The sequence below is a fragment of the Oxyura jamaicensis genome, chromosome 12 (assembly GCF_011077185.1).
Source record: "Oxyura jamaicensis isolate SHBP4307 breed ruddy duck chromosome 12, BPBGC_Ojam_1.0, whole genome shotgun sequence".
Taxonomy (NCBI): Eukaryota; Metazoa; Chordata; class Aves; order Anseriformes; family Anatidae; genus Oxyura; species Oxyura jamaicensis.
The window spans coordinates 7,430,870-7,458,193 of NC_048904.1; the positions used below are offsets into that span (position 1 = coordinate 7,430,870).

A 27,324-nucleotide genomic window follows, 5' to 3' on the forward strand; every position below is an offset into this window, starting at 1 on the left:
CAACTGAACGCTTTCAATGGCTTAAAGATGGAGGAGGATGTAAAAAGTCTCAACAGAGTAAGGCACTTCCAAGTAAGACTTGTGGAAACCAAAAGAAGGAAGACTGCATTTTTCAAAACAGGAAAAAAAACAGCAAGAGTTGATAAAGAACCACTTGATCATCCCCTTAATGAAGTATTTCACAATGACAGAGTAAAGAGACCTAACGGGGTGAACTGTAAGATGATGGTCTTGAACAGAAGTATGCTTTTGAGGAGGCTGCCACAGGAAGGAAGGTAACACGTGTAGTTTGCAGAGAGCCCAGCTGTTGGAAAGCTTTTAAGAAAGTGTTAATAAAAGTATTACTGCCTATCAATATCTACCTCCAAAAAAAATGGAAAAGCGACACAATACCAAAAAACAAGAACCAAATCAAGAAAAAACAACCACGAGATGATGACACTTCTATGCATTCTGGATGGAAGTAGATTACTCACAAAGAAGACTAGTGCTGGAGATTTTTTTTTTTGAAATATATGCAAAGATGTGCACACACACACACACACACCAACTGCAAACTGTTCAGAAAAATCATCACTGCAAGACAAAAATCTACAAGGTGTTCAAAGTTTAAAACATAAACAAAAGAACAGCCAAAAGAAATACGCAATTCAGTGTAAACGAATGCTTTGTAACCTGGAGACCATGAACTAAACAAGGAACGTGCCTTCTGTCTAAACATCCATGCAACCTATTTTCTGAAAAATGTTTTAGAGACCATGATGAAAAACACTTCAGGCTGTCAGCTCTAAGCATGGCCACAGCCTGCGAGACATAGAGAAAGAAAAATGACAAAAGAGTAAATGGAATAACTGGAATGCCATAAAGGAAATTTAAAACAAAGAAAACAAAGCCAGAATTAAACAAAAAATAAAAACACCAAACCTCCAAATATTCACTTTTACCTACTCAGCACTATTTTGACCTTGACCGAAGCTACCCAGCTACTGCTAACCAGAAATGGGGGAAGGAGAACAAACTATCGGGTCAGACCTAATTTGTTCTCTCACAGATGTAAGGCTGATTCCCATAAAAGACTCTTCAGATCTGGTCTGGAGATACTTCTGAGCACACTGCCTATGAACTCAAGTCAGACTATGACTGGCAATGAACACAACACCCAGCAACAGGGACCACGTGGAAAAGTTCTCTAAACTGGTCTGAAAATCACCTGATAAAAACCAGTACTGTTGGGATTTTGTACTTGTATCTGCAACGCCACTAGAACCTAGACTACAACACTTACGTCCAACTAGCAATTCTTGTGCTTGGATTTAAAGCCTGGTTTGGATTTGTTTGCCTCTCACCTCCCTGACAATTAAACAAACCCGTCATTTGCCTCCTGCTTTACCACTTCCACTGGTGCCGCATGCACTACAGGAGTATTCAGCTCCCTCCCCTCCTGCCGCAGCAGGACTAAACGTGACCTCGGCAAAGTAGAGCCAATCAACATGACTGCATACAAACAGAACAGGCCTACCGCCCGAGGAGGAGCCTTTCTCTGCGCTTTCAACGTTACGTGGGACCGCCAGCCCACCGCTGAGGCTACGTATAGTCATCATGAAGACAGACTGAAGAGGTCGAGCCTTTTCTTCCGCAAGAACAAAGTGACCCAAGAGAGTGTTCAGAGTTATGAAGGGGGTTGATATAGTGGATGAGGAAAAAATGGTCATAGCTCCTACGTTTTACCTGCAACGGGTGTCAACTGCTGATTGAGCATCCCCATTGGTGTTGGTGGCGGCACCACCCCCATAAGAGCCCCGACAGGAGTGCCTGCCCGGGGGGAGGGATTCTGCTGCTGTGCTGCTCGCTCTCTCTCCTGCTGCTCAGCAACTTTAGCTGCCCGCTCTGTAAAAGTATTTTAGATTTTCAGTTCTGTTTTGTAACCCAGAATTTCAAAATATTATCTGTTCATTAAAAAGGACTAGTCAAACACTGGCATAGTTTAGTCAAATATAAAGTAGAACAGATGAATCTTTGTATACAGCATATGATTTGATTTCATGTGGCTGCAGCTAAGACTTTTAGAGAACCTTGCATGAAAAATAGTCCACAAAGTTTTATCTTTTTTTCTAAAAAAATAAAATAATAATAAAAAATAATAATAATAAAATAAAAATTTAAAAAGTCAAAGAACAAATTGGATAATATAACACCAGTGTTACCAACATGAAGCAGCAGTCCAGCACTAGGCTCAGTCCGCACTAGGAGAACATGGCAAAACGTTCCCTCTTTGACACCACTGGCTCAGCTGAACCAGCCCCAGCCAAGGCCAGCAGCTCTCTCACAGACAGGAATTTTGAGCACCCTGTCTCAGACCTGCCCTAAAGCAAGATGCAAATAGCAGGCAGCAGTGCCAGTGGTGGCCCGTTTCTTCCTGGGCTCCCCACTTCTTTCCTTGTTGTTGCATTTTGGGGGTTTGTTTACTTTTTATTACTGATGCAGCTGGAAAGCGGTGGCAAAGTTGGGAAGCATTTGCAAAGTTTTTCCCTAGTGTAGATAGGCCCTTGGTGTTTGGAACATAACAAGCAGCAGTTTGATGAAGCAAAAATATTTTTCTTTTGCCTCTTTCTGTTGTTTTCCCCATTTTGGTCCCCTCTGAGCTATTTTTTTTTTTTTTTCTGAAGATGTCTAACTCACATTGTGCTGCTCACTGGAGGTCATGTGTGTCCTTTGTACGATGAATCTGGTCATTATCTCAATCAAGTTTCTCACTGTGACTGCAAGAACAAAAGATCTACTGCAGGGGAATCTGACCAGAGGACAATTTTATATTAAGAGAAGGACAAAAGGGTCATGGGAAGAAGAAAGAAAACAAATAAACAAACAAACAAAAAACATCCCCACCCCCAAAAAAAACAACAACAAAAAAACAAGCAAACAAAAAAGAAGATATACCGAATGCCCACTGAAGATGCTTTTAGGGCATGCAAGTTGCTGATTTGTTCACTCTGAACATCGTCTCTTACTGACGCAATGAGGAACAACAAAGGATAAACGAATGCAGCATACATCTCCAGCAAATTTTAACAACAGTGAATGCAGAACTAGAAGTTTTCTTGCAGCTGGTGGAAGATGAAAACTGCCACTAAAACAGCAATCAAGGTCCTCTGTCAAACAAGGCTAAGAAGTTCATCAAGGAGATCAAGTTATGAATGCATCCTGCCAACGTTAGACGCTTTTTCCAGTATATGACTGCAAACATGTATCAGGCATTAGTCTTCTGTAGGACCCATTTGTGCAGCATCTAGCACAGCATCCATACACTGAAAGACCAGTTTTATTTCCCAGACATTTCCCCTCCTTTTCACTCCTGTCATTTCAGGAAGAGATGACGACACACAAACTCCTAAATTTACTACCAGCAACTCATCTGCACAAAATACATGAGACATTTAAAGATAGATCCTGAAGTAGAGAAAGGAGATAATCATCTTAAGACCAGAGCAAGCGTTTAGGGAAAAGATGAAGTACTAGTTCTGACTCTCACCTACTGCTGGCCAGTTTAAAAAAAAAAAAAAAAGTCAGAAGTCAAAAGCAAAAGTTCTGGAGATACCCTGGTGAATGAGAGGTCACTGTTAAGCATTCAGTTCTATCAGACTTCAGACTTGAAGATGGTCCTGATTTAGGACAACACTTGAGCGTTACCTTGTCTGTCCGTGCTGTGGCTGCCACTGAACTAACAGATGGAACAACACCGCCAGAGGGAACCGAGGGGCGTGTCTGAAAGCTCAGCCTTGAACATTCACCTTAATACTCATTGCACCTAACCCCAAATCATTTAGGCTAGGACTTGAGATCATTCAAAAGTCATTTCCAACACATCTCAAGAGACAGGAAAGAGACATCCTGCTTTGAACAAAGCTTTACCTTAGGACAGGCCTTTGCCTCAAACCCCACGTATTACTTTATTTTATTTCAAGGAGTTTCCACAGTGCAGTTAGCCACGTGGGCATTTTCAACACAGCCTGTTCTTTGATTAACTACTGCTAAAACCCAGCTACTACCCTGCGCATATAACAAATGAAATTTTCAGTGGGTCAAAATGAATCAAAAATGCAGACTGCTTTATTGCCAAAACACAGAAAAGCACTTTTCCATTCAAGTGTCAAACCACGCCAGTCCCTGCTTGCTCCCTGGTGAAATGTCCGCACTACAGAGCACGTGAATTTTGACTTGTCATAGGGGAAGAAGTGGAATTTCTCTCCTTTGAAGCACGGTAATGTGTAAACAGTTTGGATGCTTTGTAACCCCATCCCAACCCCTCCAAAACAAATAAAAGTAAGCCTAGTCCTGGGCAGACACCAAGCCGGAAAAACTGCAGTCTGAGACTCAAAAGCTTTGGAAAATTTTAAGGATAAGGAGGGTTAAAATGGAAGCACTCAGAGTATCGTTAACACAGGGGACAGACGCTGTTGCTACTGTTAGGTGACAGTGGAAGTGTGAGCATCACACTGCTCAAGGGATGACATGCTAGCCGTCCTACTGCTCGAGTTAGGCTGCAGGGAGATACTACATGCACCTGCACTGGTGTAATAGGAAACTACAACAGGAAAGAAGTAAGGCCATAGTACTTTCACAACAAAAGAGCATTACCATTTCCCCTCACATTTGCAGAGACAACTCACACGTGATGGTGCTGAACCCTCCAGAATTGCAAAGAGGTACTACTGCGAGTTCAGAAAGGACTGAGGAGGCTGAGGGTGTAAAGCACAAGGCAAACCTCCAGTTTGAGTATCAGAGTGCCCTCTACACTATGAGCATGCAAAAAAGCTCTCATCCTCCCTTTAAAAAGTAACCTTATAACTTAACTGGACAATACGTCTCTAAGGGGTTGAAACTTTCCTATCCAATAAAATTGTAACAGTTGCTTAAAAACTGGGCTTTATATTGGAAATGTTGAGACATTAAGTGAAACAGTAACTCTGGATGTCAAGCTACTCTGTTAGGCTTGGATAGGGTCTGCTGTTAAGGGCCCTGCATTTTGATTTTTGGTCAAATAAAGCTGAAACACAACCAGTAGTATCAGTAGGAAAACGAGAGAGAGAGAGAGAGAGAGAGAGAGAGAGAGAGAGAGAGAGAGAGAGAAAGAGAAAGAGAGAGAGAGAGAGAGAGAGAGAGAGATCTTTTGAAAGTACCTCATCCCTATGAAGTGTTTCTTGGCTTAATTCAGGATATGAAATTTCTCAACAAAATCAGTTACAACAGTTAATACTGACACTGAACAACAGGTCACATTTACGGTATAACAGAGTCTGTATTCCTGATTTTATTCTACCAAAGCTCTTTCAGACTCTCAGTACAGTTAACTGATAAACTTTTTTTCTGCTCTACTATATGCTTTCTTACCTGTTAACACAGCTCTGAAGAGCTTCTTGTCCAGCAGTTCCCTTTCTTGCTGCCCTCTCCACGTCCTCCTACACAGAACCTTTTACAAGCCATTTTTCCAGCTGACTTCCAGCACTAGGGCTTCAAGCCCTTTTACTTCTAATTCTTCCCCATTTCTTTTCTCTTTGTTCATTTTTTTTGTGGCAAAGATATTTAAATTATCAGTTATACACTACATAACTTAAACATGCTCTTTGCTCCTCTTCAGTCATCTCTCAGTATGAACTCCTCTTTAAGGCACGTCCAGAACACAAACATAACTACTTCCTTTTATAAAACTGGTCATCGGAGTAATAACAATGAACATGTTCAACGAGAAAAAAAGTGTAAAAAGAGTTTAGCATTTTAGTTTTTATTTACCTTCATATTCTGCTTTCTTTGTTGCTTCCAAGTTTCTCCATTCAGTTCCTACAAGCCTGCTGAGCTCTCCAAAGGAATAGTCTGGGTGCTGAGCTTTAATCACAGCTCTCATCTCACTGCTAAATAAGATGTAACCACTCATGTTGATCTTCCTTTTCGATCCCTCCTTCTTGGTGCTGCCCTTAACAGACTTGGGAGTGGACTGTGAGAAAAAGCAGTTATGACCACAAGCATACGACAGAGAAGTTTCTTGACATAAAAAAAATCAAAGCTGTAAGAAATTGTATGCAAAAGTATTCCCAAATTCCTCTTGTATATGTCTGTAGAAGGCCCTTTCAACTTTATAGCTCCTAAAGAGAGATTGCATGTCCTACCAATGCACGACAAGCACACATTTACAGAAAGTACACAGGTGAAAAAAAAAAACACAACTACTACAACAAAAACAAAAAGCAAACGACAATGATCTGATGCTTTTTAACTCTTCCAGACATAAAGCCAACCTTATAAAAAAGGCTTCAAAAAGTGTGCAGAAACACAGCACAGAACGATTACTATTAGCTGAAGTCACTCCAAACTAACCAAGAGGACGCGGAAGGGCTGAGTAGCAAGTAAGTGACTGTTTAGAATGCCAAAAGAACAGTCGTAATTGTGCTGCTATCACAGATGTCAGCCATTATGCTGCTCAGAAATATTGCCCACACAAGTTAGGTAGAAGGTTTTATTTGCATCACAGATTTTAGGGAATTACTTTCACATTTATTCCTGGGCCTCTGCAACTCCCACTTCTTTGTCCTCTACCCTCCAGTCTTCTCATTCTTAACTGCTCTCTATTTTGCCTGCCAGACTTTCCTTGCTCTCCAGAGTTCCTCTCCCATTTCAGAAATACCCATTTCTCCCTGAAAAAAAAGCAAAGCCCAATTTTGCTGATCACTATCACCCGCACAACATGCTCACATCCCCACCTGTGTGCTGATGAGCAACAAATACTCTGTTCTGTCCAAGATCTGCTCCTTTGCTCTTCCCACTCTGGCTGCTCCTGTTGAGAGCTCCTTGACATTTCCAGCCACCAATATTTGAACTATTCTGACAACCACTGAAATGCCACCCGTATGTGATGTATGGGAGACCGTAATTCACCCATTCTCTGGCCAATAAGGCCCACAAACGCACCATCATACTGAAACCCTCAAAAGCACTTCCTCATATATTGAGCACTACAAATTTCTCACATCTTAAAGTAAGACTGTTTCCAAATACCTGGGGGGAAGGGGCAGAGAGGAAAGAAAAATATATGCAATTGTTCTCTTCCTATCCTGAAAGTCCTGGCCATACTACTCTGTTTATTTGCTGCTTTAAGCCCAACTGTCCAACGCTCATCTCCCAGCTAAATACAAAGCTTCAGCTACACCAAAGCTTTCTAAAAGTCTTACTCATTAACATAAGCCAGGCAGTGGATAAACTGAGGCATGCTGGTGTGTTATTCCAGGCTTCACTGTACTCATTTTCAAATGGCAATCTACCCTCTGTGTTTTCATCATGAGCCTAAGGACAATATTTGGCTTTTTGGAAGGAAGTCTTCTAGGTTCGTCTCTGTGATGGAGGAAGTGGGAAAAAAACCCACCAAGGTTCTGGTATGACAAACTGCACGTACAACACATCCTAGCTTCTCAGGGAAGCTCACGTTGGCACGTGAAGAATTCTCAATTTGGAAACAGGTAAATCCAACTATACCTGTGGCCACGTAACACAGAGGCCTGCTCGTTGGTTTGAAAGGGAAAACAAGACTTTGAGAATTTTTATGAAAACTGAACTCAGATTTCTTATTTTTCCATTATTTTACATCTCTGATAAGACAATTTTTAACATAATCTTATCCATTTGAGGCAGATAACTGCATAATAGATTAGATGTGTTATGAGAAGAAATAAACCAGGACCCTCTTCAATGCCTTTTCTCAGCCATATTGCTAAAGCCAAAAAAAAAGTTCCACATCTTTTTCTTTCTTAGGTTCTACTTCCTGATTTACAGCAAACTGCAGCAGGAGAGTATCATCCACCTATTTGTCAAGCCCCACATCACCACGTATTCAATTGTCTCGTCTCCTTTTATTCCTTTTATTCTCAGGTGCAGTAAATGCTTCTTTTGTTATCAGGAAAAAAGGGTAAAAATAACTTAGGAGTTTTAATAATAGATAAAATTGCATACATTTAAGAGAACACAAAGCAAACACATGCTTTTTACAGGGAGCTCTGTTTAAAATGACACTTTTCAAAGGGGGCATAAATAGAACAGTTATGCTAGGCTGAAGAAGACAGTTTCTTTCTGTGCTATGTGTTAGTTATTTCTCTGTCAAAGTTAAATTGTGCTTTGAATGCCAGCTCAGACACAACATGCCTCTTCTTTCCAAATCAGCAGCATGAGGAATCTGCAAGGGGGTACTTGTGAATCATCCTTCACCTCTTAGAATACGCTGCTATTGATTCTTTCCATTTTTTTCTTATTTTTTTTTCCACTTCAATTTCTAGATTTCAGAGTTCATATCTGCCTGAAGGTATGTATATACACACACTATGGATATTTCATTGAGTCTGGTTTCTCAGCAGTTACCCTGAAAGTTTGTTTGTTTTTTTGTGACACCCAAAGACAGTTATTTCTATCCAGTGGTCACATTCTTTCCTCAATTGCCAATGAAGCTATCACTTTACAGTCCTTATAACACAGCAGAAGCGCATACTGCTGGTTACAAACATGTCCCAAACTCCCTCTTGTTCCCAGCAGGCCATTCCCACTGCCTCCTTAGTTTGCTGGCATTAACTTGGATGTGAGAATGTGATGAGACAGATAAAACAATTTAATTCAGTTGCCAACAAACATTTTTGGTTAGGTGAACTTCCAGCTAAAGCAGTCCCCCACCCTGCTTCAATACTCATATATTACAGCCAGGGTTTGTGTGAGAGATGCAGCAAGAGAGGGGGGGGACAAAGCGCTCCATTTAAGGGGCAGCAACAACTCTTGCCATGTTCAAGCATCATATACCCACATGCTTTCTCATTTACTACTCATCCATTTATCAGGAATTTAATTTCAAAGTTTCTATGATGCACAGGAAGACACATTAAAAGTTCTCACTTTTTTCCTCTCTCAAGTTCTGATATCCAAGTGTGAACAGTAACAATAAAACTAAAAGTGATTTTCCTCCTTCAAGAATGTGTAGCATTTTCTGAATAAACAGGTGTCAAAACTCTAGCACCCAAATCTAGCTTCTTTCAAAATTTAAGGGAAAGCTTAAAAAATGAATGCTAGGTAACTTCTAAATTACAGTTAAACCCTCACATCCTGACCTTATATTTAATATAAGGGCCTATTATTTCTTTTAAAAGTGTCACAGAAAACCTACTAATGAGAAACAACATTGACATATACAGAAACATGCCCTACCGGATTTTCCTAAGCCGAATGATATTTCTTTTAAAATATTTTAATAGACTTAAACATTACAACATGGATATTATTTTGGATATGCTAAAACTGTTCTGTATAATTTCTCCACAGACCAGTAAACTGAATTATAAATATGTTCTGTGATAAAACATTACTTTTTTTTTTTATTTGCGTTGAGGAAAAAATGAGGAATACAGAGGTTTAAAGCTCTCTCAAAGATTTTTACCTGTGGTGGAGTATAAGGCATTATATCCAATTCACTAGCTAATGGGGTCTGAAGCTGAGGCATAGAAGGTGTTTCAGTAATGTCACCTTCCTCTTCTCCCATCTCTTCTATGTCCTCATCACCTCCTTCCAACTCAGCAAACTTTGCTTCTAGCTGCTGGATCTTCTTCTCCAGAAGCGGAGATGGTTCCTTCTGAGGAACTATGGGTTTTCTGAAAGTTAGAGGAAGAAGAAAAAAGCAGATGAGAACGTATTCATACTTTACAGGACACAGAAAATATTCGGAAGAGGAAACCAACTTTTCTTCTCATGTGACTGAACAACATGGAAACAAAGGTGACTTAGGATATGCCTGTGCTTTCTTTCAGAACACTGAGCAGAAATCATTCAGTATCCATAGCCAGTGTTTTATTTCAGTCACTTGTTTGTTTTTTCATTTTATGAGTTAAAAGGCAATTTCCATGCAGCAAATAACTCATCTCTGCAACAGAAGGCAGTTCACAGCACAACTTCCTTAGGTTTTACATTTTTCTTTAGTCAGAAAATAATATTTTGATTAATATTATGGTCACCAACTGGAAAGCTAGTTGTTACCCATACTGAGGACTCAGGTATTTTAGCAATGTCCAAGACCTACTAACCTACTAATCCGATAATGTGACAAGTTTTACTAAAGTCAGGAGAAGAAAAAAGTAAACATCTGCTGTATTAAGACTGTGAAAAAACTTATTTGGACTCCTTCCTCAAACTTCTTTTAAAAAATATGCAGACAAATTCCATCTTCTACAAGAGTGACTTTTATGTATGTACTGGGTCTGCCTAGGGTGGAGTCAATTTTTATCTTGACAGCCTGTATGGTGCTGCCTTTTGGATTTGTGACCAAAACAGCGTTGATAACACACGGATGTTTTAGCTCTTGCTGAACAGCGTCACATTGCCACATTGTCAAGCCATTCTTTTTCCTCCACTCCACTCCCCCACATTGAGTTGGCTGGGAGTGGGCAAAAAGCTGGGAGGGGACACGGCCAGGATAGCTAACCCCAAGTGACCACAACGGTACTGCCATATCATGTAACGTCATAAAAGCTGGGGGAAAGTTGGAGAAGAGTGTGTGTGGCGGGTGTCATTTGGGGCTATGTTATTTGTCTTCCAAAATATACATAGCTTGTGCTGATGCCCTGCTTTCAGAAAGCAGCTAAACATCTGCCAGCCAAGATGAGGTAGTGAATTTTGCTTTGCTTCAAAAATTGTACCATCTTTATCTTAGCCCACAAGTTTCTCTTGCTTTTGCCCTTCTGATTCTCTCCCCCATGCCTCTGAGGGGAGTGAGCAAGTGGCTAGATGGGGGCTTAGCTGCTAACTGGGTTAATTCACCACAATTCAGAAGAGTGCTCAGGTGAATCCCTTATTCCCATACCATTTTTACCTAAAATAGTATATTTCATCATCGACAACTTTTGCAGAAAGTGAAAACCTCTTGAGCCCCTTAAATTTCTTCATTTGTTTATCACTTTCATTGTAGCGGCTCTCACAAAGAAAAACATCATTTTCAGAAATTTCTGTTGGCCTGCAGGAGAGGAAGTCCTTGAACGACAGAACAGCACACTTTCCTGCAGAAATGAAATGAGCAGGTTAAGAAGGCAACCGCATTTGTGGACATTTTACAAAAAGTTCGGAATCACAAATTTTTGCTGGTCACGTAAGTATCAACCCAGTATTTAGACCAACTACAGAAAATACATCAACCGACATCCCTATTAAATAACGTCACTCATGAGAAACCCACAGCAACTGAATGCAGCGTTTGGATTTCATTTTTTAACTTCTGTTTTTTGTTCTTTAGCAAAAAGAACAATCACGAGTCTGTTAATGATATTTAGCACACCATTTTAATTACATATATTCTATGTAGATAAGATGTAGAGAAAGTACATAATAGCATCTTATTTTTAAAAAAATCAGCTTTCTTCTCGATTGACTTTCCAGTTACCATACTATAATAATGGATTTTTCTGTTCTCTGACTGCAGAAAACGTTTGCTTTGATTCACGTGTAATTCCCTTATTTTAAGAAAGCTTCCTCATCGTGAAAAACCTCACTGCAGGTCCTAGAGACAAGAATGCATAGTAGAAATAGATTGAATCATCTCTCCTCATTCACTCTGTATGAATTTGGAGTCAAGCCAACCTGTCACTAGAAATCGCTTTTTTTTAAATGTGCAGAATGAGAATCTCCCATTGGATTTAAAGTTCTTAATAATTACCCAAAATGCAAGACATAGGACAGGTCTCCTCCAAGTTACTTAAAAACACTTCCTTCTTGTAGAACATTTTAGTTGGTTCATGTTCAGTTTCTTCAGGATGGATAAAGATTGGACCAAAGAAATAAGCAGCTCCATCTCGCACCCACATCTTTTCAATTCTAGAAGGAAAAACAAACCACTGACATAAATGAAAGGCCATCCCTCCTAATGAGTCAGCGGGATGTACTGACTTGTTCAGGAAGCCTGTGGGTATGAAATGAGTAAAAAAGTATAGCCTATTCCAATTGTACAACTGTGACTTTTTTAAAAACCAGGCTGATAAACTTCAGCCTCAGTCTATTAAGAGCTAACTTCTGGTTCCACTCAGGAGATTTTTTTCCCATCCTCTTTCATACTTGTTGCAATAAGAATCTTTTGTCCAAGGTATTTTTATAGACAATCTGCAAAAAGGAAGTTGCACCTACCTTCCTACCCGAGGTCGCACTAACCCATGTGATTTTATGAAGACACAGTCCCCGACCTTAAGCCACATATCATTGTAACAGAGCTGTTCGAAGTAATGACAACCAGGTTCTCCATTCGACATTTCTACTGGAACATCTTCTTTGTCCTGCAGAAGAATAGGCACTTAGAAACTTGTGGAGGAAGGAAAACCAAACACATGAAGCGATGCCAAGTGCAAGTAAAACAGACTTTATGTCACCAATAATAGGCAAATAGCAAAAAGACCTGTAAACGCAAAAATGAGGGGCCTTAGAATTTAAAAATGAAATACAGAAGCCACAGATATCCTCCAAGTATGGTGCAAGCCTTCCTATTTCGCAATCAAAGCCGTAATTTTGCCAGCAATTCCCAGATCTTTTTTTTGTTCTACTGTTCAAAGTTACTGACTTTGAAGCCTTGTCTGCCTATTTTGATGGCTTGTTATAAAGCACAGCAAAAACTTTAGAAGGCAAGAATAAGTATTTGGCCAAGTTAAGATACATAAAAATTTAACGATTCACCTCTCATAAACAATATTATGAATACTCCATATATATATTGAGTACGAAATTGCAATTTGTTATATTTCTTACTTTTTAGTTAAAACTCATTGCCTCAATTGACCTTTTAGTTCAGATTACAGACAGCCAATGAAAACATAGGATATTCCCTTCAATGTGCGGCAGGAAAAAAATCTCACAAATTTTCTTTCTCTTGGTAGAAAGAATTCCTTCTTTTGTCATGATGCAGTGCTATATACTAAGCGTCTGATTAAAACTGACAAGGAGTGAGCTGGGTTTTCTATTTTGAGGTTAAAAGTACTCAGAATGTAAGTAGAGTTATGACTAAAATTATTTTACATAAATTTAATTACAATTTTTTATTTTTTTGCAATTTTTTGCAATTTAATTGCAACTTTATTGCAATTAAATGTATTTAAATAAATCAATTTATCTTATGACTCTAAGCACAATAAAAAACATTTTGCCTAGTAGGTTGGCCAGAAATATTTTTATGCATTTTGAAAATAAACTGTTCAGTTATTAACTATAAGTAGGTCACAAAGAATATTATCTATTGCTTGCTGCTGCCTAGCTACTGACGATTTTACAGAAACACTACATAGTAAAGCATCTCTGTGAGTTAAAAATCAGACTTTTAGCACCACTGATACTCTAGGATTACAACAAACTTTTCAGTTGAAATGTAATTTTTTTCTAAAGCAGTAAAGAAAAAAAACACTTAACATGATCACAAGAAAGCATTTGTAAAACTTGGCAAACAGGTATGTTTTGTTTGTATCTATGTATTTTATGTATAATAATTTATAACAAAGATTGTATTCATCTATTTTTGTGTCTGGATATGTCTGTGAAACTTTGGTCCTGAGGGCTCACGTTTTGTCATTCTTTATCTGTCAAACACACCAAATGCTCATCTTACTGTCTTGCATACCTTTTCAAGATGAAGGATACTTTCTCCCACCTTACTGTCATCTAATGTTTCAGAGTGTTTCTCCTCTTCTGTTTTGTCTGTATTAGCAAACACAGAAGCAACACGGACCACAGGGAGGGGCACATCTCGTGGGACAAATCTTACAGAGCTTACAGGCATAGTCCACAGTTTAATTTTTTTAAAAGATTTTGTCTTTGCAGAATAACGTGACTCACATACATAGACATCCTCATCTCTAAAGTTTTCAGGACACAATTTAAAATATTCCTGCAAAATGAAGAGAATTACATTTTTAGATGAAATATTTCAGCAATATATCCACCTTCCCAAACCTCCAAAGACATGGTGGGCTCCCTCTGATACGCCCCATTTTTTTCTGTGCATTTATCAGAAACATTTTTCGACTGATAAAGCCTCTCTGCTGAGTTCTTCTTTTACAGTTTGACGAGAACAATGTGGAATCAAACTTGGGACAGAGAGGAAAGACTTTATCCTCTTTCCAGTACTCCACACTATTTAAGTTTCCCTCAGCCCTAAACCTACATGGTTTTATGGCAACCTTTAAGAAGTTACCTGCCATTTTTCTACTATCTGCTCTGAAAAATGCATTAGCTAAGTATTTATTAAATAAATGATTCTATAAAGCAGCCTGCATTGGAAATCATCATCACTTGGATGAACTACAAAGCTCATGAAGCAAATGAAGACTACAAATAGTACATACGAACAAGTCCTTTTTTTATGTGTGTTAGTAGAATGCTCACAATATCTACACCTCTTCAAGAAAATAGCATGGAGAATATTAGTTGTTTAACAAATTAGTCCAAAGAATTTCTCACCTTAACGAACATGACGACGCATTTGCCCAAAATTTTGCTAACTGGAACTTTATTGTAATAGTCACTTTTAAAAACCTCTTTCTCCAAGAACTTCCGTGTTGCAAGATGAAATGTTTCATTTGGTCGATAAAACCAACAGCCGTACAGCCATTTCTCTCCTTAAAAAAAAAAAAAAAAGCCAAAAAGGGGGGGAGAAAGGAGAAGATCTAAAAAGGTGTATTCTCTAGTGCACAAACAAGCAACACCAACTACAGATTGGTTTATTTATCAAATAGCCACATAGTAATTTATACAGAGAGCAAACTTAACTTGTTTAAAACAGGTAAAGATTCCTTGACTGTTTCAGTTGAGGAAAACTAGATTACTTAGAAATCCTCCAAACTGCCTTTTTTCCAAGAAAACCAGTTCCTTCTCTATTTTGATGATTCAGGTTCTGCAGAACCAAGTGTCTATAGGAAACACAGTCTACAACTTACTTATAAATCTTGAAATGGCTTCCAACATGTGCGGTTAAATGCACCCAACTTTGGTTCAGAAGGTTCTATTAGCACAGAAAAAGATGCTCATTCCACTTCAAAGAGCCTATTCTTTGGGATGCTTACAATTTAGGGGTGGGTAGTGAAGAAGAACACGAAAATACGTGTTGATCCAAGAACTTTAGGTTAGTAAAGTTCTTTCAGGACAAAGCAACTCAGAAACAATCAACAATACTCATCAGTCCATGCATAATTTTGCAAATGCAATAATGAACGTCTACATAGACAGGGCTCAGATTTGAAGATGTAAGAAGTTTCACTGTTTGTCTTTCTACACCAAGGGCATCCTTACCTGCAGAATCTTCCCACAGCCTCTCAATACAGACTATGTGAGGTTGCAAGTTGGCTTCAGCAGGCTCCACATAGACATAATCTCCTACATGGTACATGCTGTTCTTGAAGCTGCAATCCTGGCTGTAGGTCCGATGCAAACTTGACAATCCAGCTGAGCCAGAGGAATCTTCACTCTTTTCAGCTTCTATTTTCAAGAACAAGGGAAATAGACCTGAGTAATGCCCTATTAACCATGATTTCTGATGTGTATGCCTTTACCCTTTGCTTAGTGCTGGATAAATCACTTGCCTGTGAAGAACAATAAAAGACCTTGCATTGAATGCAGACTTAAAGCATGTACTCAAATAGGTAGCGGAAGTGTCAACCTGCTTTAAGTACACACTTTAACTTTCACTAACAATGGCCATAGCCATTGAGTCTCTCCTAGAGGAGCAAAAGGACTCTAGAAACAAACTATCAACTTTTTAATCATTCATGTAGACCACATCCACAGCCTTTCCCTCATGCACCAAGCGCGTCACTTTGTCATAGGAGATCAGGTTCGTCAAGCAGGACCTGCCTTTCATAAACCCATGCTGACTGGGCCTGATCGCCTGGTGGCCCTGCAAGCACCGCATGATGACGCTTCCACCAGGATGCCTGCCTTGTTGGCCTTCCCGCTGATCCTAACCCACAGGGACTGAGCCTTAGCATTCCCAGCCTCGAGTTCTACAACATCAAAACACTCTCTAATACAGAGAGCCACACTGCTGCCCCTTCTGTGCTGCCTGTCCCTTCTGAAGAGCCTGTAGCCTGTTAGCAACGCTTTTTGGCTACCAATGTAGTGTCAGTGTTTAAGGCACTGCACGCACTGTTCTTTATGGTAGTAACACCACCATCCTGCAGCTGTGAATTGGGAACCCAGAGTACTAGGTGCCAGTCACAGAACAAAAAGCAGAGATCCTCCTTTCTTTCTGTTTCTAAACGGCCCATGCAGAAGTGCCACATGATAGCTGATGCCTCCTCTGACACTTGCAGTGTGAAGGAAAGGTTCCAGTGTGCTTTGTGCTGTGCCAGACTCCTTTCTGCTGCTGAAGGTTGGGAACCACTTCTTCGGAGAAGTTTTACTGAACCCTTCAGGTGAAGGAAGAGGAACATGCTGACAGCACTGAGCTCAGAAGCCTACAGAAAAACACTTTCTGCTTTCTTTGGGGTTTTTAGCTATCACAGAAAGACAGAAAGAGCACATCACAGCACTTGTCCCCTTACAGTACTGAGCCTGGTTGGAGCAACCAGCTGACTGCTGCTGACCTTGGTGCCACATGTAAAGACAAACCATGTCAGAAAGAGGACAAAGAGCTAACAGCTTTGTTCCTATCTATGGAAAGGAACAATTAGAGAGCTTTATTCATTCCCCTTGACATACTCTGCAACCATTATATGCACAGTAACAGTCAGGAAATGTGAAACACAAAGGACCTTCATATTAGGTTTTTTACCCTACAAGATGTTGAAAGCCTGTTCCTCTTCACACTCACAGCAGCCAAGTAAGAAATGCAAAAGGCTTACTTTGATACCATTTCATTAGCTGTGTTAAAAGTGCGATCAGATATAACTTCAGCACGTCAAGGAAAGTGGTATTTGCCAAAAAAGAAATGACTCAAAGGTCCATTGCAACAATTACTGCTAAGCTTATTATCAAAAGAAAGCCCTAACAAAACTGTTCTTTTCCTTTGTAATATCTTTGGAATAAGACTGCCGGTACCTCAGTGTGTTCTAGTGATGAGTTTACATGAGGTTAGTATCTACATGCATCTGTTTTAGAGCCATCTGGACTGGCTGATAAGGATCAATATAAAACGCATCTCTCATAACCTTAAAATACAAAGCTCTTTGTGGAGAATCAGAGAGCCTATTAATGTCTGTCCCTTCAGTAAGTAAAGCTGCAGCAACATTAGAGCATACACAATACACGTAGGTGTATTTCTCAATACATTTAATATTAATGAACAGAAAATAATTACCTCTCTTCTCCTCCTCTCTTTTGAGCTTATCCTCCTCTATTTCTTTGGGCAACTTTTCCTTCTTTTCTTTTTCTACATCATTGTGAAGGTGCTTGGTGGTATAGCTGAGAGCAGGTGACAGAAGAATCTCTCCATTTTTACAAAGTTCATCTCGAATTTTAATGAAGAACTGCTGAAGTTCGACCGCATCCTCATAAATTTCTGAATCAGTCCTGTACAAACGTAGGTACAATACAACGTGGCAGAAACATAATTTGTGCACAGTCAAACAGAATCCTAAACACACGCTATCGTCCACCATACTTTGTGATAAGACTTATATTTAAGCAAATAATGCTTTTTTTTTTTTTATATCATGCTTTTATACCATGCTACTCTATGGACTTTTTTGTAAAATGATCTCTACCACAGATCCTTTCAGCATCTAACCTGCCTGCTAGCTTAAAACTGAAAGGGTAAGCCTAGAAGGCTAAACTTTGCTGGTCACTGTCTCCTTCACGTTAAAAAGGTATTTATAAAATGAAACTTTAAAAAAATTAAGTGCAACTAGTGCTACTTTTCAAATTCATAGAATCATAGAATGGCCTAGGTTGAAAAGGACCTTAAAGATCAGCTGGTTTCAACCCCCCTTCCTCTGGGCAGGGTGGCCAACCACCAGAGCAGGTTGCCCAGAGCCACATCCAGCCTGGTCTTGAATGCTTCCAGGGATGGGGCATCCACAACCTCCTTGGACAACCTGTTCCAGTGCCTCACCACCCTTGGAGTGGAAAACGTCCTCCTAAATCTCCCCTAACCAAATCTCCCATCTTAGTTTAACACCACTCCCCCTTGTCCTATCACTATCAACACATGTGAACAGGTGTTCCCCCTCCTGTTTATATGCTCCCTTCAAGTACTGGAAGGCCACAATGAGGTCTCCTCAGAGCCTTCTCTTCTCCAACCTAAACAAGCCCAGTTCCTTCAACCTTTCTGCACAGGAGAGGTGCTCCAGCCCTCTGATCATATCTTAGTGGCCAAATTCAAGTAACAGATTAACTAGTGTTTGAGTTCTCCATATGGCAAGAAAAACTATTTTTAGAGTGAAGGAGATGACATGAGGCTGTTTACATGTCCTGGAAAATGAAAGTGTCAATATCAATGATATTCTGCAACCCAACAGTTTCCAATTGAATACTACTGTACAATTATGGGCTGTTTTTACCTGAAGAGGTACTTTGCTAAAAATGGCCATGGACTTCTTTGAAAGCTTTCCAGGTACAAAACTTAAAATCTCTGTGAAGGTGAGGCAAAAGGCAGATTAGAGCAACCACCACTACCAGCCTGCTTGATGGCTATTCAGATATACCTCCAGATTGAGGGGAGCCTCCAATGATCCACCGCTAGGTGGAAGGAACACTAACAGAGAGTTTGCAACGGAAAGTACTGCTGGACTCTTTAACAAAACATGAAATAACAAAGAACACAAAATTACTTGACATAACCCAGGTAAGCAGTTTGTCAGCTCACAAGGAAATTGCCAGAAAACATCAGGGAAATTGCATTAGGTCAGTCACTCTCCTTCAGAGTCTGCCTCCATCCTTTTCCAGTATAGTAAAACAGAGGTAACCTGCTCCCATAATTCTTGCTCTCATTCGCTCTAGAAAAGGCCTCCCACATTTCTACCCAAGACTTCCCTGATTAAAAAAAAATCTTTCCTGGAAGCAGATTTATCATGCTAGTGTAGGATTTATCCTGCACATGCAACATGTAAAACCATCTCATGTGGACCTACTAAGTAGGTATTAATGTAGCACAGATGCAAAACCACTGACTATGCCAACATTCACAAGCAGTTTTGATCTGGCTGCAGCACATCCAGGAACCCTTAGCAAATACCTAACCTTCTAAAACAATTTCAAAAGCAAAAAACAAACAAAAAAGACACCCATATAAGCAAGCAAAGCAAACCAGAACAAAACCCAAAAGAGAATGCTTCCAAGAAAATCATGATGTATTTTAATCAAAGCTAGATGAGGCGCACTGCCTACTACCAATGGGATAGGTGATGCCCACCAAAGCTTCACTTTACCAACAGATTTCTGTGCTTACTCATAACAAGCGGCACCACAGACAGTCACGCTCCAGCTGCTAGTTTGCTGTCTGTTTGATAGTTTACCTAAAAGCAGTATTTCTGTATGTACCAGTCCTGAAATAGCAGAAAAATGAAAGCTAACTGCTTGAGACCAAAACTACTTGCCACTGGCCCTCCTCTACAGTCTGTTTACTTCCAGTGATTACTTCTGAGAACTTAATTAATAATAGTAATATTAACAAAACTGACTTTCCTAATTCGAGATAGACACTGCAAGAAGTTTTAAGTGCTCATAGCTTTCACACAATTGTACAATTCATGCAACTATGATTGCTCCAGAAGAGTAACCTGCTAGTCGAGCAATTGAAGAAGAGCTCTTCCTCTTTGTTTTTTTAATTTATAAGTTAGCACAAACCTGGTTTTCATGAGGTATGCCTTTGGAAGATAAACATCAAACTATCCCATACAAGAAGCCTAAGCCTGCCTTTGTCTATAAATGAAAGCTTACATTCTATTGAAGACGTGATTGAGCAGAATGAGCAAAATTTTCTGAACAACCACAACAAGGAAAGCAAACACTTTAAAATACTTCTGTGTTTGTCTAAATTTAACATGCAGAACATGCTGTGAGACAACAGATATCTGAAAAACACGGCTTTGCTCACCTGTTCATCCTTCTTGCCCTCTCCAGTACCTCAAACATATTCTCCTGGAACAAGTCCAGTCTTCTATAGCGATTACTTTCAACATTTTTTCGGATAATATCAAAAGTCAGAGGAGGTTTATTTGGGAAGTTGGGATCAACAGCAGGAATCTCAGCTAAGGAATCACTGTAGCATCTGCCCTCATCGTCCTGGTGGCTCATAACAGATACAAAAAGGTTATGGATAAGTTCCTGAATTAGCAAAGTGACATTGGGCACATGAGAATCCTCATCTCCTTCTATCTCTCTCCGAGTTTCGAGCAAAACTTTATGTAAGACCAGGGCATCTTTATAAATCAAAGATTCTGGTTCATTGTAGGTGCAAGCGTTATTGAACATCATTACAAAGTCTTCTACCATGGAATCAATATCCTGGTACTTATTGGCCATCATATGACTTCTGATCTTTTCCATGTCAACTGGCTTTTTAATGGTTACGTAATAGTCAGGAAGCTCAGACCTAGAAGGCAGCCTCAAGAAGATGGCGCTCAGTCGCCTGCCTCGTTTATCCGTGTAATTCTTAACTGCTTCATACACTTCATTCAATTTCTGCTGCATTGGAGTCATGTATTTCGATTTTTTAGGAGAAATGCCACTTTTTCTACCTAAGCAGACAAAAGAAGAAAAAACGTTACAAAAAACAGACCTTGAGCACTTTCTTTGTCCATCCCATTCCATTGGAGAGTCACTTACTGAAGAAGAATTTTATGGTATGAGCAGAGAACTCAAAAACACTGAGCCCAACCCAAGTTGCAGCTTCCCTTTTTATTTCTCATATTTGCAGGACTTTTTTAAAAAAATGTTATTTTTGGCAAGCACTGAATCACACACTCCTTTGTGATCCAGCAGGCAAAGGTCTCTTCAGACTTCAGCACGGAAAACATTATCTTTTCCTAACCGTATTAGTAACTCCCTCTAAATTCTACCTAGTCTTAATAGCTCTATGTGCATTTTTCTGTGCATCCATTAAAAATACAGTTTATGCTAAATCAGAGAGGGTTACGAGAGGTAAAATGTAAAATAAACCCTCTGATAAGGTTATCAGTCAGATGAGTTTTTTTTTTTTTTTTGATTTATTTGGGGTCTCTGTTACTGCATAGTATCTGCCTGTGAATTCTCTACCACCTGCACAGCACAAAAGAGCTGTGCATTTCTATTTTCAACCATGCCTCAAAAGGACTGCGTGCAGTTACTTGCTGTAACACTTTCTGTGCAGTTTTAATCTTTTAAGTTTACTAAGTTCTGAACAGGTATTAAGAAAGCATAAGCTTTGAGTAGTAGCAAATGTAGCTTAAGGGCAACATCTCCAAGAATGGAGATTGTTGCAAACTTTACTTCTGTGTTTTTCATGGCTTTCAGTAATATTCCAGTAAAACCTCGTATTTCCTTCATCATTCTATGGAAATCCCAGGTATCTGAAAGCTTTACTCAGTTTGAGAAGCATCTTCCTTGTAAACAATCCCACACTTTACTGAAGTGTTACTGAGTGCACAGTGCAGCATCTAACATTTGGGTAACACCACACGCCTAAATGTCAGATCGTTCCAACAGTTCTGAAGTTTTCCTTCTTCATTCTTAGACAGTGCATCACCTCAGTTTATAACACGCACATATAAACACCACTGTTGGCATTGTAATTTTGAACACAAAGTTCTACTTTGCATGACAGTGTAAATACGCAGGACGTATCTTCCATTTTGAAAGGATGAGTCTCTTAAGACTGCATTGTTGGATTTTGTAAGGGTTTAGTTGAAACATGGCAATTTACAAGGTTGCCTTACTTAGCTTTAGTTTAGGGGATGCAACATCATCATCTTCAGGTAGGGGTCCCAGTTCTTTCCTTTTTTCTTTAAGGATCTTTTCCAGCATATGGGCATCGTTGTATACCTATTAATTAGTCAAGAGATAAATAAATAAATAAAAACACACAAGGTTTACTACTGTGTTTTCCTCAGACAGTATGAAGTCCCTTCCTGACACACTCTCGTATAAGATGGTTAACTTTATGGCAACAATTCCTATTGTCTCAGGGGGCTGAGATTTGGTCATATACAGACCTTAAAGACGAGTTCAGAGCTAGTCTCCTCAAAACATCTAGCTGTTATTTTGAAAATCTTGAAGGCAAAACCAACTACTCAATTAAAAATAAGGTATTCTCAAATATCTCAAATATACACCTTCGACACACACAGAGGTAAGCAGAACTGATAAATACAAATCAGTGAAACATAAATCTTGGATAATTTATCTAACTACTATTCTATTCCAAAGACCAGAAAACAGGAAGACTCGGTTTCTTATCAACTTCCACATCAAATCATTCTGCTCAGGAACGATCTCTCAAACCAGAGCAACTCCATCAAGGTAGAAAGGACTAGAATGATCCTACTAGGTCTTCACATCCAAGCCCAGTGCAGGAAACCAGATCATGAAGTCCTGTACATTAGCTGATCAAGTTCCTCATTAAAAGTAACTGGAGGTTTCTTACCACTCCTCTGTTCCACAACATCAAGCTTGCTGACCGAGAGACACAATGTTAGTTTCCAAGCATGTCATGGCCATCTGTGCCCTTTTTGCTTATGAATACAGCACCTTTTAACCCTCTTTTTAGTGTTCCCTACAATAGAATCACAGAATCAGAGAATGGTTTGGGTTGGAAGGGACCTTAAAGCCCATCTAACTCCAACCCCCTGCCATGGGCAGGGACACCTCCCACCAGCCCAGGCTGCCAAAAACACCATCCAGCCTGGGCACTGCCAGGGATGGGGCAGCCACAGCTCCTCTGGGCAGCCTGGGCCAAGGCCTCACCACCCTCTGAGTGAAGAACTCCTTCCTTATATCTAATCTAAATCTCCCGTTTCAGTTTAAAGCCATTACCCTTGTCCTGTCGCTACACCCCTGACAGAGTCCCTCTCCAGTTTTCCTGTAGCCACCTTTAGGCACTGGAATGTCACTGGAAGGTCTCCCTGCAGCCATCTCTTCTCCAGGCTGAACAGCCCCAGCTCCCTCAGCCTGTTTTCACAGGAGAGGTGCTCCAGCCCCTTGTTCATCTTTGTGACCATGTCTGGACTTGGTCTAGTATGCACATGTCCTTATGCTGGGGGCCCAGAGCTGAGCACAGGGCTCAAGGTGGGGTCTTATGAGAGCAGAGCAGAGGGGGACAATCCCCTCCCTCTCCCTGCTGCCCACGCTGCTTTTGGTGCAGCCCAGGATAAGGCTGGCTGTCTGGGCTGCAAGCACACATTGCTGGCTCATGTCGAGCTTCTCATCAACCAGCACCTTCTCCTCAGAGCTGCTCTTGATCCATTCTCTGCCCAGCCTGTAGCTGTGCTTGGGATTGCCCTGACCCAGATGCAGGACCTTGCCCTTGGCCTTGTTGAACTTCATGAAGTTTGCAAAATATTCCTAAGTGAAAAACACATTCATTTCACACTACTTATGCTACGCTACACAAGTCCATTCTTCTAGTCTGATCTTCCACATTCTCCACTTCCATGATAACAAAGTTGGTTTCCTTCCAGTTAAGGAAGACATCCCATCTCAGTGGTTCTGAGCTCCAGAACATGTTCTGGTGACCCTTCACAGTGCAAATACCTTCACGTGATAAATAATGAAAATTTAATAACCAGATTTTCTTTGAACATACTAGCAAAGAAATATTCAGCTAACATTTTTTGATGTGAAGGAAGAAAGCTAGCTAACAGGAAATAAGTCTAAACTTCACAGTTAAGTAACATACTATTTCACAGGAACATACTGCTTTTCATGTTCATACGACCACATTCTAAAGCACCAGCAGAAAGAAGTTACATTTCTATTTAAATTCAATAAACAACTACCATAAATACTAGGAGTAATAGTTAAAAATCCAAATATAAAATCTGCAAAAAATGGAGAGAGGTGAGTGTTACTCCAGAACAAAAGAGTACCTGGGAGCCTTCCTCATTATAATGCCTTGCATTTCGGAACATGAGCTTCATATCTTCAATCATTGCTTCTTCCCCTACATACTTATCGTTGCGGATGTTGTGTTCAATCATTTTCAAATCCATTGGCTCTAAGATAATTTTATAATAATCTGGATAGTCCTTTTTGGATGGCTTAACCATAAACAGATCACAGAGCCGTCTGCCTGTGCCTGATTCGCGAGCTTCCAGAACTGCATTGTATAAGATCTTCATTCGTTGCTTTCGCATATTCTTTTTGCTGTTAGGTTAAGTCGAGGAAGAAGAAAAAGGAAGAGAATAAAGGTTAGTGGCTCTTCTCCCCACTTGCAGCACTAAGATCAAAATGACATTATTTTCTGCCATTAAAAAAAAATAAATAAAGCACTTTCTAAACACACACAAGAAGTACAAGAAGTTAAGACACTCTAACTAGAAATGTACATAGTCTATACTGGCTTTCAAACCAAACTTGCAAATAATGACAGCATCACAAACATTACTCTGCTAAGTAAACAGGAAACCAACTTTAAGATACCATTTTCTTTGGCATTTAAGTTTTCTACAGGACAAAAACAAATGATTGTTTTTAAAGGTACGAAAGTCAAAAGGAGCTCTAAGCACTTTCCAGCTGCAAGGAGATTGGTCAGGATTGAGCATCTGAATACAGGGAGTCAAGAAGTAAGAGAAACATGGAAGTACCCTCAACCACTGCCTTCATGACCACCTCTGCTGAACTCAGAGTATCAGAGACTTGAGAAACATTTGTTGTACCAGACACAAGAAAAACAAGGATATCAAGAATGTAGTAGGAAGGTTGTCTGAATTTCTTAAATATCTGTCAACCACACTCAAAGTTACAGGCTGATAAGGCTTACCAATACTGCAAAACCTAAATAGAAAATGGTCACGTATATGCTATCACCACAAACTTTACAGTGTAGCTATAAAGCCTGTATCAAGAAATCTGACAGCATAACCAGGAAGCAGCTTGTCAGTAGGAAGAAAAAGTGCACAGATCCCTGTACATACACTACATGATCTACAAGCAAACCTGATGAGGGAGATGAAAGCTTATGTTAATATTAAGCTCAGATATTGTGGCACATTAGAAATGCAGTCTAAACAAAGCACTTTTGAGCCATCTCTCACATTGAAATCTCTACAAACCACTTATTGATAGAATCATAGAATGGCCTGGGTTGGGAGAGACCTCAAGCACCATCTAGTTTCAAGCCCCTTGCCGCAGACTGGGACATCATCCACTACGTCAGGTTGCTCAGGGACTCACCTAACCTGGTCTTGAAGGAGGTTATAACTTATCACATAATCATAGAGTGGGTTGGGTTGGAATGGACCTTAAGGACCCCCCAGTTCCAAACCCCCTGACGCAGGCCTGATCAGGCTGCCCAGGGTCTCATCCAATCTGGCCTTGAACAGCTCCAGGGATGGGGCATCAGGTGTGCCAGTGCCTTACCACCCCCTGAGGGAAGAATTTCCTCCTAGCATCTAATCTAAATCTCCCCTTTTTTAGTTTAAAACCATTCCCCTTTGTCTTGTTATTATCTCCCCGATCAAAAAGTTGCTCCCCATCTTTTTTATAAGCACCCTTTAAGTACAGAAAGTCTGCAATGAGGTTTCCACAGAGCCTTCTCTTCTCCAGACTGAACATCCCCAGCTCTCTCAGCCTTTCTTCATAGGAGAGATGCTCCAGCCCTCTGATCATCTTTGTGGCCCTCCTCTGGTTCTGCTCTAACAGCCCCACATCCTTCTTGTGCTGGGGGCTCCAGACCTGGACGCAGCAGCCCAAGTGGGGCCTCACAAGGGCAGAGCAGAGGGGCACAATCACTTCCCTCACCCTGCTGGTCACTCCTCTTTTCATGCAGCCCAGGACATAGTTGGCTTTCTGGGCTGCAAGCACACACTGCTGGCTCATGTCCAGGTCTTCATCCAGGTTTTCGTAAAGGTCTGCAGAAAACTACAGAAGTGCATACCTTTTCCTTTTTGAACTTCCAGCATCAGATGTAGCAGAAGAAATCATACTGTCCCCGTCCTCAATGTCATCTCTCCTAGCAAGCTCCTTCTTCTTTGCCTGAAGAAATGACAAATCCCTGAAGCCAAACTCACTGCTGGACATTTTCAGAACAACATTAAACTCCAGAACAGATCAGATACACAAAAAAAGATGCAGCTATGGGTTTTACATGTGTAAGGACACATGCAGATGCACCATCAAAATACTTCCAGTGATTTATTCAGTGCAAGTTTGCTGATATAAAATAGTGGTATAATCCTTTCCAGCTGCTAGAAAAAACGTTGAACGAACAACCTGAATTCAACACTTCATGAAATTTGAACTGTCTTAGCAACAGTATTTAACTAGCAACTACCTGTATTTAACTGTAAACCCGTAACTGGATTTAATTGTAAACCCTTAACAAAAAAACAAACAAAAAAAACTCAACATTTTTTCAATTTTCTCCCAACTTAAAATAGTTGTGGTAAGGAATTAGAGTGACCAAGAGAAAGCACACAAGGCAGCAGGTGTACTGGAGAAAAATCACCCAGTGATGCTCTTCATTCACATACTTCACCTCTTAAGCATCTGATATCAACTACTTCTGGAAGCAACTTTCAGACTACTTTTTAACCATTGCATGACATGATAGAACACGCAAGATACTATCAGCAAGCTAATCACAACCAAGAAGATACTACTGCAAATATAAGTCTAGTTCAAAATTGTTTTGGAAAATTATTCATTAGGGAAATAAATTCACATAAGAAGTTACATCTTTTGATTGTTCTATTCCAGATACCTGCATAACTTGCTGCATTTTCAGTACTCTCTTATAGATGGCAGAATTGGGGACATTGTAGCGCTTGGCATTTTCAAACATTAAGTTCAGATCAGCCTCCAGCTGATCTAAGGTTTCATATTCATGGTTCTTCAGTTTCATTCTGCAAAATAAACAAACAAATCAGTTACACCACATGAGCTATGCACCAAAAAACAAAGGTGTTCTTTAACACCTTCATTTTTATGAGAAATCCAATATCCAGAGACCTCTAGTTAGGTAGGGGAATACATTATATTCTATTGATGTTACAGTTGCAAGGTGTTGCTGCAGCAATATTACATTTTTTTACTGTTATAAAAACTACTGAGAAGTGCAGGTGTATTTCCAGATCTATAGAATTTTCTTGCAGGAAACATCCAACTAACTGCATGTTTCCTGGATGCCAGCTGCACAAGTCTGTAGTAATTGTCATTTCT

The 27,324-nt window shown here is 40.0% G+C and overlaps 1 protein-coding gene across 20 annotated transcripts in view; it reads right to left on the reverse strand.

The window, feature by feature from the left end:
- The window catches only part of PBRM1 (polybromo 1), a 60,171-nt gene that overhangs the window by 8,456 nt on the left and 24,391 nt on the right, over window positions 1-27,324 (reverse strand). For 19 of the 20 annotated variants that reach the window (XM_035337292.1, XM_035337274.1, XM_035337283.1 and 16 more), the window contains 14 exons: window positions 26,867-27,008; window positions 26,042-26,139; window positions 24,033-24,309; window positions 21,885-21,990; window positions 20,066-20,708; window positions 17,330-17,541; window positions 15,325-15,510; window positions 14,497-14,654; window positions 13,658-13,924; window positions 12,184-12,329; window positions 11,720-11,877; window positions 10,883-11,066; window positions 9,458-9,668; window positions 5,788-5,989 (listed from right to left, as the gene is read on the reverse strand). In XM_035337292.1, the coding sequence (XP_035193183.1) occupies window positions 5,788-5,989; window positions 9,458-9,668; window positions 10,883-11,066; window positions 11,720-11,877; window positions 12,184-12,329; window positions 13,658-13,924; window positions 14,497-14,654; window positions 15,325-15,510; window positions 17,330-17,541; window positions 20,066-20,708; window positions 21,885-21,990; window positions 24,033-24,309; window positions 26,042-26,139; window positions 26,867-27,008 (2,990 nt within the window). Of the gene's footprint in view, window positions 1-1,728; window positions 1,888-5,787; window positions 5,990-9,457; window positions 9,669-10,882; window positions 11,067-11,719; window positions 11,878-12,183; window positions 12,330-13,657; window positions 13,925-14,496; window positions 14,655-15,324; window positions 15,511-17,329; window positions 17,542-20,065; window positions 20,709-21,884; window positions 21,991-24,032; window positions 24,310-26,041; window positions 26,140-26,866; window positions 27,009-27,324 lie in introns of all 20 variants that reach the window. The other variant, XM_035337291.1, reaches the window with a different exon arrangement.